Here is a 12,202-nt window from a genome sequence, read left to right as displayed (position 1 = left end):
GAAGGGAGATATTTTTATTAGAATAGATGAGTGGAAATATCATCAATTGAAATGTTTTATTGGAAATCTACCGAAACCCCTGAGACTAAAACAGGAGTGGAATATGTTTGAAAGGTTGTTAGAGACACGAAGGGATGGGAAGCACGGTATTTCAAAAGTGGATAGAATACTCACAGAATTAGACACAAACACAAAGTTAACTTTTATAACAAAATGGGAAAGGGATATGGAAGTTGGGTTTGATGAAGATAGACAGAGAAAGATGTTTAGATTGATACACGATAATGTTAGTATGAGAGAGGTTGAGGTTAATTATAAGTGTGTGACACGATGGCATATTACACCGAGTGTAGAGCACAAGATGAATGGGGAAAACTCAAATATGTGTTGGAGAGGATGTGGAGAGATAGGCATGGTGTTTCACATATGGTGGGAATGTCCGAAAATCCAGGCTTTTTGGAAGATAATAGTCAAATTGATTGAAGAAATAACTGAAATTGACATAGGGTTAGACCCAACAACGTGCCTCCTACTCAATGTGGAGACATCAGTAAATAAATATAAAGATTCAGGTATATGGTACTTCTTGAATGCCGCGAAAGGGTTGATACCCAAGTTTTGGCGGAGATCTGAGGTACCGAAGGAGGAAGACTGGATTAATAGAGTAAACCAGATAGGTAGAATGGAAAGATCATACCATATGCAGGAAGATAGGATGAGAGTTTATTTTAGGAGATGGGAAAAGTGGGAAAGAGCAGGATTGAAAGAGAAATATAGGAAAATATGAACTAGGATGTTAGTAAAAAATTAATAAAGCCTCAAGTGATTAGAATGGGCTAGAGTCTGCAGAGGGGGAGGAGGGGGGATGAGGGGCGGGAAGGGGGGGGTAGTGGGATGGGAATGAAAAGAGTTTTTAGTAAGGGAAAGACAGAAATGTTATAAATGTCTTTTTGTATGAGAATTATTTCCCTTTTTTGGTACTTGTATTAACATGAAAAATTCAATAAATATTTAAATTTAAAAAAAAAAAATTAAAGCCATGTTTAGAGGAAAAAAAAAAAAAAAGTTACTAAATGTATTAAACAAGTTTAGAATGCAACAATGATGGCATATAGTAAGGAGCAAGCTGCATTAGCCAAGTAGCATGTACTAGCAGGGGTTAATCAGCAGGAAAGCATAAGCCAGCAGCCAAATAATTAAGCAGAAAGGAGCAAGATGAGAATATTTGTCATATATTTATCTCATAAGATCCCAAACTCTATAGGTACTGTATGTAGTGACAGCTCCACTGACAGATATGGAGAAGTCAGCTTATCACATGGGCTTGTGTAAATGGGAGGATTAATGACAGTCAAGTCCACTGAGTAGACACATACCCGGCTATTTGCCTGCTGTACTCCGCTGTATTAACTGTGATCAGCTGTCACCGTACCGTGCTGCACTGCACATTATAATAGTTACAAAGCCCTTACCGCCCTTCTTGTGTTGCTGGCATCTCCTCTCCTGCTGTCAGAGTATTCCACTTCCCTGCAGCCGCTCATATACTCCCTGCAATCAGCTGTTACCATGCTGTGCTCTGTTGCTGACAATATAGCTACAAACCCTCCATGTGTTGTTGGCTTAGCTCCTCTCCTGCTAACAGACTCTTCCACTCCACCACAGTTACTCACTTGCCCGACTGATGTCTATGCAGCTTCTTACAGGAGACTCTCCTCTTGGCTGACCCAACAATCCTCCGGCATAAGTGTTTGGATGTTCGGACCAAGGCACTGTCATCACAGAATCTGCAATCCACCTGTGTCCCCTCCCCAGTAAATTGTTACACCCAGGGCTTCTGTCCCTTCTGCCTCCCCTTGTCTTGGCCCTGCCATTGAGCAATATGTTTAAATGAAAGTTTTTGTGTGTGGAGTCCAGCTTTCTGGGTAGATGGAAAAAAATCACTGATTTTCATGTGATTTAGCACATATACATACTATAATGTCACAGAGAATTTATATTATTGTATGCAGTAATTTGTGGGGCTTAAATCAATAGGGGAATAAATAGTCTATCGTGAAAAAAAAAAAGAAATGTTCTGGTGACATTTAGCACAAAAAAGCCATTCAGCACAAGAGCGATAATACCTGCAAGTACTTGGCTTTTAAAAAGTATAAAGCCTATAGCGTTTGTAATGCGGTAATGCTGTTGTGTTGAAACTAAGATCTGGAATGCCAATATCTATCTTAGTATCTAGTGCGAAATTATGAAGTTAGAACTTTGGAGGGTTTCCATTGTGACACATATGGAAATGTGCAGGTACCAGGGATGTAATCCGGATCAGAGATTCACTGCCTATTGCATCACTGGCCTGAAACCAACCTGCAGAACAGGAGCTGAGACCTTTTTTGAGAACAATCAGCAATTGCAACACTTACGGACCCCAGCAGAACAATGTCTAATACACCTCCGGGTACTCCGGTTTCCTCCCACACGCCAAAGACATGCTGGTAGGTTAATTGGATCCTGTCTAAATTGGCCCTTGTATATGAATGTGAGTTAGGGACCTTAGATTGTACGCCCCTTGAGGGTTAGGGACTGATGTGAATGTACAATATATATGTAAAAGCGCTGCGAAAATTGACGGGGCTATAGAAGTACCTGAAATAAATAAATAATACAGGCAATAGTTTCTATGTTGTGCTTCAGCCCCCTTTCTCTGCATAGCCATTTAAAGCACAGCCATATCATCATTGTAGGCTTTGCTCCGTGAATGGATAAGCAGAGGGAAGGGAGGGAAACACAACATCAGAACTGTTCTCTAATAGACAATGTTCCTATGTTACTAGGAGCTAGCAGCTACTGTTCTATGTTCCAGCAGTCGAGTAGTGAGGCTTATATACACCTTCTTCAGTAAGACAATTATTACTGTTCACATTGGAGTTTTTAAAAATAGTAAAGGTTTAAAAACGTTAAAAATCACTGTGCCTGGAACTGGACTTTGAAAACTAGTTTGCAAGACTAGCTCTTGCATGTCTGTCCTCACAGGTCTGTTTAATTGTTTTGTTGATATTGACTACAGATTCTACATTTCCTTATACAAGTACGTTTTTAAATGTGTTGGCCCCAGTAATAAAACCCTGCTGTTGTTAAATAATGCAAAGACATTCAACAGCCTTGAATAAGAATATCTTTGGGCTGCACTTTTGGGATTTGCCTAGGTTTCATGAAGCGGATGAAGTGGATGAAACTTCTGTACATGGCTCACTTGGTACACATGAGCAACACACACTCGTTCTCTTTTGCTCTGCAATAAGGCTTCTGTAAGGGATTTCTTTTATCCTCTCTAAATTTCCAATGCCCTCGAGCTGTAAGTGATACCGACCAGACATTCTCCTCTAATAGTAAGGTGAAGTTGAGTGGAAAAATAGCAATGTATGCTAATGACACTTTGCTTTTTGTTTCAGATACTGTTGCCTCCAGTTACAAATGCCCTGTTCCTTTGTTTGTCTGCGTCTCTAGTTTGCACATAAACTACAATATATAATATATATTCTTCCCCATCTCGGTCCCACTCTCTGTCCCCTCTTACAGCCTTTTTCAATCAGGCTGCTCAGGCACCCTGGGGTGCCTTTAGGTATCTTCAAGGGTGCCTTGGCAAAATGCCTAAAAATTGTATACAAGCTAGCGGGTGAATGAAGCCTGCCTTTTACTTGCAAAAAGCACCTGGTTTTCATTGTGCACCATTTCAACTTTTCAGCCGACCAATGTCCAAACAACCAATGATGTTGGTTGATGAGGAGGACGTTGGGCACCTGCATAAGCATCCTTGTTTGTCCCTCCTCTGTCTATCAGCACTGGGGTCACATTAGCTAAGTGAATGACAGAAAATGAGGGAGAAGAGAAATAATGGAATACTAATGAGTACCAGTGCTCAAAGGATGTTGCTGCTTTATGTTTTTCGATTTTACATTTTAGATCAGGGTGCCTCAAAATTGTGCAGAATTTTAAAGGATGCCTTGACTGAAAAAAAAAGGTTTAGAAACACTGCCCTATCACATATTAAAGTGGTCTCAGAATTGGTTTATGTGGAAATTTCAAACTATATCACATCTCTTTAAACCTAACTCCATTACTAAACATTGCTGTTTTGGATAAAGTGAGAAAGGATTTGATATCCTGTTGAGAGTTTACTATCTGGGGCTCCATTGGAGAGATTTACCTTCACTGTCCTGCTAACAATAGTTCAACAGACAGAAATATGGAAAAATCTGCAACAGGTACACAGGCAGAAATATACGTTTGAGAGGGTTCTAGCCTTTCCCTACTCTACTAATGGAAAGTATTTTAATTGTTGCTATTGTAAAGTGGGAATTAGTACCAGGTCTTACAATTACCTATTAATTTATTCTTGACTTGACAGAAATGTTTTTTTATTCAGATGCTTTTTATTGTAGTTTTTGCATTTTTCACAGAAGAAAAAACAAAAAAAGGGTGGGTACATTCAGACAAGACCCATTACACCCTTCCTCAAAATATCCTGAACAGATCAATCAATGATGGGTATAAAGGCATTCACATATTCCTTCTTATAGCACAGAATAATGTTCATTACATCCTGATAATGCCTAGAGCTGAACATAACGCATGTCACACAAATATGTACAAATAGTATATTATTTTACTGGCTTTAGAGACACTTTAAAGGTATGGGGTATTAGAGTTTATGGTATATGAGTCTACTGTTGAATTGATGTTACACTAGGTGGCAAAACTAAAGGGTCATGTCAAAGCTTAGAGGTCTCCAGTATGTGATCCATGGTTTCCATATTTTAGAAATCTAATTTCTGTATTGTATAAGACTCTTTCCATTTAATTGAGTCTGAATTATTGCCCCTGGACCAGATTTATGTAAAACTTCAGGGGGACTTGCCAATGGAAACTATTCAGGTTGCGCATCCTCCTTTTTCCAGGGCAGTTTAGTGACTGAATACTTTAAAGAATCTTCTGTGTTCTACATACTTACGTAAAGTTTGCTTCTATGCATCTGATTTCCCAGCTAGCTAATTTTTTGTTGCTGGTATCTTCTGAGTGGACCTAAATCTGCTCACGTTGGTATTATACACACATAATGGCTTAAAAAAAAAAAAAAAAAAAGGTTGACAAGCACTCATTTGACTAATACTATTGTGCGTTGCCAATTTGTGGAAAAAAAAGGTTGTTTTGTTTTTATTTGTAAACATTGTTTTTTATTGCTGCACTTAGATGGTGCTGCTTCTCTCCTTTTTATGGTTTACAGAGTCTTTTTTTTAGCTCTTTTTGAATTGGCTGCCACTGAGTCAAGCATTGTTGAATTATCCCTTAACCACCTTTGGACTTTTAGGACTTTACTTGTGTGGCTTATATACTAGCCACCACATAATACATCTGGTCTTTTTCCTCTTAGTGCGCCAAATATCTCTCTTTAAAAAAATAAGTTTAGCACTGGCTCAGCACTGACAGCCAGGCAACTAGTTGTTTTTCAAAAGGAGAGGTCAACAATGGCAGCCTGCATATATGCCGTACATCCAAATCAGCATGAAGGCTTTTCCCCCCCTGAATGAGTATTTCATGTTGACTGGAGTCGTCATATAATGATAGCAGAGATTTCAGCTTGTTTACTTGATAAGCTCCAGTTCATACTTGAACATAGTGTTTGTAGGTTTATCTTTTACTTCTAATGAAGTCAGTAGGGCCAAAAATGCTTGATACATCTTCAGAAGTAGCTAGTGTACCTTTTCAAACTTTAGGCATTAATATACAGGCATCTGAACACTGTAGTGTGAACAGGAACAATTTCAAAGCATGTGATTGTTTTGCTGTAGAGAATTTTAAAGCTTTGAGCTACAAAGAACTCAGTTGTGAATGGGGGCTAACTGAAGAATGTATGTGTTCCCGGTGACTTCACAGTACTAAAGCAATGCAATTCGTTTTATGTATTTTCTTGTATAAAAAGAATGTATGAGTCCACATACATAGAAGGGAACCTTTTATATTTAATTTCTTACTCTGATTTCAGGAAAGCCACGGATTTGTAGTACAGCTCCTTTTCCTTCAGCTATAAACCGCACTAGACCACACCCAGTTGTTGTCAATGTGTCTGTTCCACCCCAGTCCCCTAAGCCACAGCCAAAAGTGGTGAAGCCCAATATAGCAGTAGTGGAGGTGAAGTCTGAGAAGAAGGAACCACCACAGCTCAGTGTTCAGGTATGGTTCATATATTTAAAAATACGTATTTTTGTGTTTTATCTTAATGTTTTTCATTTTGGCCTTTGATTTATGTAAAGATCCTTTTAACCACTTCAATATCAACATGTTACACTCCTATCCTTTCCAGTCCATTTTTGAGAATAGTGCTAGATTATTTCACTGACAGTGACTTGCCCATTCAGTAGTGTGCCCAAATTTATTTTCTATAATTTTTTGAGACAGAGCTTTCTTTTGGTGGCATTTAATAAGCACTGGGCTTTTTATGTTTTTCTATAAAAAGGAAAAAATAAAAATTAAAAACGGTGTCCCTTACTTTCTGTTATTAAACATATCCAATAAAAATGTCAGGACTTTACAAATTCCACCAAGTAGACACCCCAAGGTGATCCAAGGTTTTTGCCACAGTTTGTAAAATGAGAAACATGCTAGTATTGAGGTTGTTGATGCACTTAGTCTTGAAAAGCCACCCACCAAAGCAAGTAGAAGAAAGTTTCCTGAAGGATGTGACTGGCTATCAAAGCAACCATAATACACAGATCCACTCTAATTGGCTGTGTGCATTTTGCTTGTTATTTATTTGATTATCGTGTGATCGCTGGCATTGTGTGCGCTCCTGGCAAACACATCCATGAGCAAACCCTCAGAATGTTTTTCTTAACATATAAAAAAGTCATTTTAACATATATTTTTAAGTATATTTGTAAATGCATTCCAAAAATGTAGATTTGTATTTTTGAAATATATTTCAAATATATTTTTCTTCCATATGGGTACTGAGCAAAAAAATTTAAGATATTGGCCCAAAATGCTTGTATGTGGGAACAGGACCAAAAAACATGAAAAAATTCTGCAGGCGTATCTTCGCACTGCCAACAATTAGGTTCTACTGTGGGGTAAATACGGTGTAGTCTCTGCAGTGTAAGGTAGGCCATGTGAAGAATTTTAAATTGAATTAGCTTATGCCATGTGGCCACCAATTGTGTACAAGGGTAATCCCAGACATCCTCTCCATCCAGATCTGGCACTTCCACCTGCCACTTGGATTGTAAGAGCTCAAGACCAACATGATTGCACTGATGGCTGTAAAGCTTTGTAAATTAAGGATAAAGGCTTTGCCAGATCAAAATCATTTGGAATCTTTACTACATGATGATGAAGTAGTTGAAGTGTAGAATGTCCAAATGGGGAGAAGTAGGCATGGCGCAGTTACAAAAACCAGAAGAATAAGGAATTCCGGAAACTACAGGATGTTTTTAGGTATCTATTCAGAATGTCCTCTCTTCCGACTGGCCTTTTAACTGCAATGGTTAGTTGGGAAGTAGCAAAATTAATAGTGAATTAGGTTTTCTAGGCATCTGTTTTGTTTGTTTAATCCTCTGCCACTGCATACTGCAGTCTTTCTCAACCTTTCTACCATGGAGGAACCCTAGGGTATGGGTATTAGGGAACCTCTACTAAAAAATATTCTAACTACGACTAATGGTACATTAACATGACATTAACAGTAAGTTAAGTGGATGTAAGAAAGGTATACGTAATGACAACACTGAAGAAATGACACTTTGCTAAAATGTAAAGTAGTGAGTGTACAGCTTGTATAACAGTGTAAATTTGCTGTCCCCTCAAAATAACTCAACACACAGCCATTAATGTCTAAACCTCTGGCAACAAAAGTGAGTACACCCCTAAGTGAAAATGTCCAAATTGGGCCCAAAGTGACAATATTTTGTGTGGCCACCATTATTTTCCAGCGCTGACTTAACCCTCTTGGGCATGGAGTTCACCAGAGCTTCACAGGTTGCCACTGGAGTCCTCTTCCTTTTCTCCATGACGACATAATGGAGCTGGTGGATGATAGAGATTTTGCTCTCCTCCACCTTCCATTTGAGGATGCCCCACAGATGCTCAATAGGGTTTAGGTCTGGAGACATGCTTGGCCAGTCCATCACCTTTACCCTCTGCTTCTTTAGAAAGGCTGTGGTCATCTTGGAGGTATGTTTGGGGTCGTTATCATGTTGGAATACTGCCCTGCTGCCCAGTCTCCAGAGGGAGGGGATCATGCTCTGCTTCAGTATGTCACAGTACATGTTGGCATTCATGGTTCCCTCAATGAACTGTAGCTCCCCAGTGCCGGCAGCACTCATGCAGCCCCAGACCATGACACTCCCACCACCATGCTTGACTGTAGGCAAGACACACTTGTCTTTGTACTCCTCACCTGGTTGCCACCACACATGCTTGACACCATCTGAACCAAATCAGTTTCTCTTGGTCTCATCAGACCACAGGACATGGTTCCAGTAATCCATGTCCTTGGTGTGCTTGTCTTCAGCAAACTGTTTGCGGGCTTTCTTATGCATCATCTTTAGAAGAGGCTTCCTTCTTGGGACGACAGCCATGCAGACCAATTTGATGCAGTGTGCGGCGTATGGTCTGAGCACTGACAGACTGACCCCCCCAAACCTCTGCAGCAATGCTGGCAGCACTCACACGTCTATTTCCCAAAGACAACCTCTGGATATGACGCTGAGCACGTGCACTCAACTTCTTTGGTCGACCATGGCGAGGCCTGTTCTGAGTGAAACCTGACCTGTAAAACCGCTGTATGGTCTTGGCCACAGTGCTACAGCTTTGTTTCAGGGTCTTGGCAATTTTCTTACAGCCTAGGCCATCTTTATGTAGATCAACAATTCTTTCTTTCAGATCCTCAGTTCTTTGCCATGAGGTGCCATGTTGAGTTCCAGTGACCAGTATGAGAGAGTGAGAGTGATAACACCAAATTTAAAACACCTGAGACCTGGTAACACTAACGAGTCACATGACATCGGGGAGGGAAAATGGTTAATTGGGCCCAATTTGGACATTTTCACTTAGTGGTGTATCCACTTTTGTTGCCAGCTGTTTAGACATTAATGGCTGTGTGTTGAGTTATTTTGAGGGGACAGCAAATTTACACTGTTATACAAACTGTACACTCACTACTTTACATTGTATCAAAGTGTCATTTCTTCAGTGTTGTCACATGAAAAGATATAATAAAATATTTATAACAATGTGAGGGGTGGACTCACTTCTGTGAGATACTGTGTGTGTATGTGTATATATATATATATATATATATTTGTTACTGTATATTAATTTTTTTTATGGGAATCTATTGCCCTACTTTAAAATAAATAGTATAAATCACAAACCATAAAAACATAAACCTAAGTTCTGTATCCAATGCGGATCAAAGAACTTCGGTTTATGTTTTTATTAACTTTTAAGTGGACAATGAAATCCTTTTTTATCTTGGACAGCATTGTTACTATTAGTGCCATTCTGTTTGGTTCTACCGGTCGCAATTACATCTGATTTTGGCTTTACACCAATAGCGCTCATTATAGTAATTTGCTACTTTAATATTAGTCTGACTGTATAGGATAGAGGTCCCGATTTGCTGTTTCTGCCTGAACAGCCTATCAGGTCTGATCCTTCACCTTGGCCAACAGAGGAATCAAGACTTTTTAAAGTGTATGTAAACCCTAATAATTCAATTCTGTTCTCCCTTTTTGGTGTGTTAAGTTTACCATTAAAGGCATTTTGTTACATCTGTTTGATAAGTGCAGACAAAATCACCTGTTGGTCCTGCCAGAAATTCTGTAAGCTGTTAACTTCTTGTGCACTCCACCCTGGATGCACAGATATCTATTACCATTAAAGTCCTGGGGTGACAATCTTGTTGTTTCATAGATACAGTACAGGGATTGAGTGTTGTCACTAACACAGGAAGTGTGTTACTCGCTGAATCACTAGGTAGAATTAATTAAAAAAAAAAAAAAAAGCTTGACAAAAGACAACTAATGCAACTGTCGCATCTAAGGATTATCTGCATATATTACATTTTGGCACTTGGATATAGATATATATTAGAAAAGCCATTGTTGGGAATTCTGTGAATAGAGGTAAGGACCTGGGGTGGGTGGAGGCATTTTGGTAATGACAGCCTCAAGTAGGATGGGCAAACCGAAGGTCTATGTTTAACTTTAAGTGCTCTTTTATATATTTTTTATGTTAGAATAGTTCTTGGTCTTGTGATTCTCTGACATCTATGATAATATGCTTGCTCCTTTTCTAGGTTTTGCCCAGTGTTGACATTGATAGTATAGCCAGTGACAGCCCAAGCACAAGCCAAAGAACACCGAAGGCAGAATTAGGGCCTCGTACCCCAAGCCCTGTCCAGCTTGACATACAGGTAGGTATATGAGACACTATCCATTACTTTTATTTTCTTTGTTAATACTCTATCTAAAAAAAAACTTCAGGGAACCATGGGATTGACCCTAATAATGCTGGACATAGGATGGTTTGAAATCATATGTGCTATGCTGTTTTAATATGGTAGCAAACTGAACGGGGACCATGGTATAATCATAGTGATGGCAGATATGCAAATATAATCAAAATGTTATATATCAACTCTAAAGAATGCTTTGAGGGAAATCGGCTGTTGAGAACTATTGTAAGGGGTTTCAGAATGAACTACGTTTAGACGTTAAAGGCTGAAGCCTGCTCATACTACAAGTGATCATTGTTTGAAACAAGTAACTGGCTATAAGAAAAAATATTTTGCATTCATTTTTAAAAAAAACTTGTTCTTTAACACTTTGTGACCCATTAATGCCATTCCATTGCAATGCTCGTATTGCAGGAAACATGCCACCAGTTTATCACTAGCATTCATTCGAGCAATAACAATTTAATAAATCCAAATGTCTGATTTTGATTTTAACACCCCTCTAAGAAATTAAAATGATACTGTCACATTGCCCATGCAGGGCAAAGTCATAGTATCTCTGCAAAGACACTATCCCCCCCCCCTTCCCCAATCCCCTTATACTCACCTTGCCTGTGCTCCCTCACAGTCCCTTCCTCCTTTGCATCCACCACTGACATACTAATGTCAATGGCCAGTGGAAGCAGTGCTGTCATTTCTTGGTCCTGTGACAATGATCATGCCTAGCAATTGACTTTTAGGATAAAGCATTGTCACAGAGGAGAAGGTATACCCAGAAATGCCAGACAGTGTCGCCATCTGCAACAGAGGTATGATTGTCAAGAGAGTGCTGGAAAAGTGAGAATAGGGAGACCAAGGGTTGCCAGTTGCAGAGAAACTCACTTTGCACTGCATGGGCGAGGTGACAGTGTCTCCTTAACCATTTGCCACCCAATTTCTGACATTACTCGCATACATGTAAAAATCTGCGTTTTTTGCTAGAAAATAAATAAGAACCCCCAAACATGATATATTTTTTAACCTCTTTCCCTCTGCCCTATACAGGGCTGCACAAAGTTTTATATAAATATATATATACAGTTGTGGCCAAAATTATTCAACCCCCACTGAAATTGAGTGTTTTGGCCAGTTTGACATTGCTTTTGATCATTCAGTCATCTTGCTTACATTTACATTAAAGAGGCACTTGTAGGTCAGACAAATATAACATAACAGTTATAATGAAATAACCACAAATGTCTTTTCTGTGCTCACAGCATTATCAGTTTTATTCAACCCCCAAGTGACATTCAATCTTAGTACTTAGTACAGCATCCTTTTACAGTTATAACAGCTTTTAAACGTGAAGCATAGCTTGACACAAGTGTCTTGCAGCGATCTACGGGTATCTTCGCCCATTCTTCATGGGCAAAGGCCTCCAGTTCAGTCACATTCTTAGGCTTGCGCACTGCAACTGCTTTCTTTAAGTCCCACCAGAGGTTCTCAATCGGATTTAAGTCTGGTGACTGCGATGGCCACTCCAAAATGTTCCAGCCTTTCCTCTGCAACCATGCTCTAGTGGACTTGGAGGTATGCTTGGGATCATTGTCCTGTTGAAAGGTCCAACGTCTCCCAAGCCTCAGGTGTGTGACGGACTGCATCACGTTTCCATCCAATATCTCCTGGTACTGAAGAGAATTCATGGTACCTTGCACACGC

General features: G+C 39.4%; 1 protein-coding gene across 4 annotated transcripts in view; it reads left to right on the top strand.

Moving 5' to 3' along the window:
• The window catches only part of KIAA0586 (KIAA0586 ortholog), a 253,660-nt gene that overhangs the window by 95,883 nt on the left and 145,575 nt on the right, over positions 1 to 12,202 (top strand). For all 4 annotated transcript variants that reach the window (XM_089661119.1, XM_089661118.1, XM_089661120.1 and 1 more), the window contains exons 17-18: positions 6,035 to 6,222; positions 10,346 to 10,462. In XM_089661119.1, the coding sequence (XP_089517245.1) occupies positions 6,035 to 6,222; positions 10,346 to 10,462 (305 nt within the window). The remainder of the gene's footprint in view (positions 1 to 6,034; positions 6,223 to 10,345; positions 10,463 to 12,202) is intronic.

This window comes from Staurois parvus, unplaced genomic scaffold (genome assembly GCF_062004578.1).
Source record: "Staurois parvus isolate SC_StPar_1 unplaced genomic scaffold, SC_StPar_1.0 ptg001316l, whole genome shotgun sequence".
NCBI lineage: Eukaryota > Metazoa > Chordata > Amphibia > Anura > Ranidae > Staurois > Staurois parvus.
This window is presented reverse-complemented; position numbering and strand designations above follow the sequence as displayed.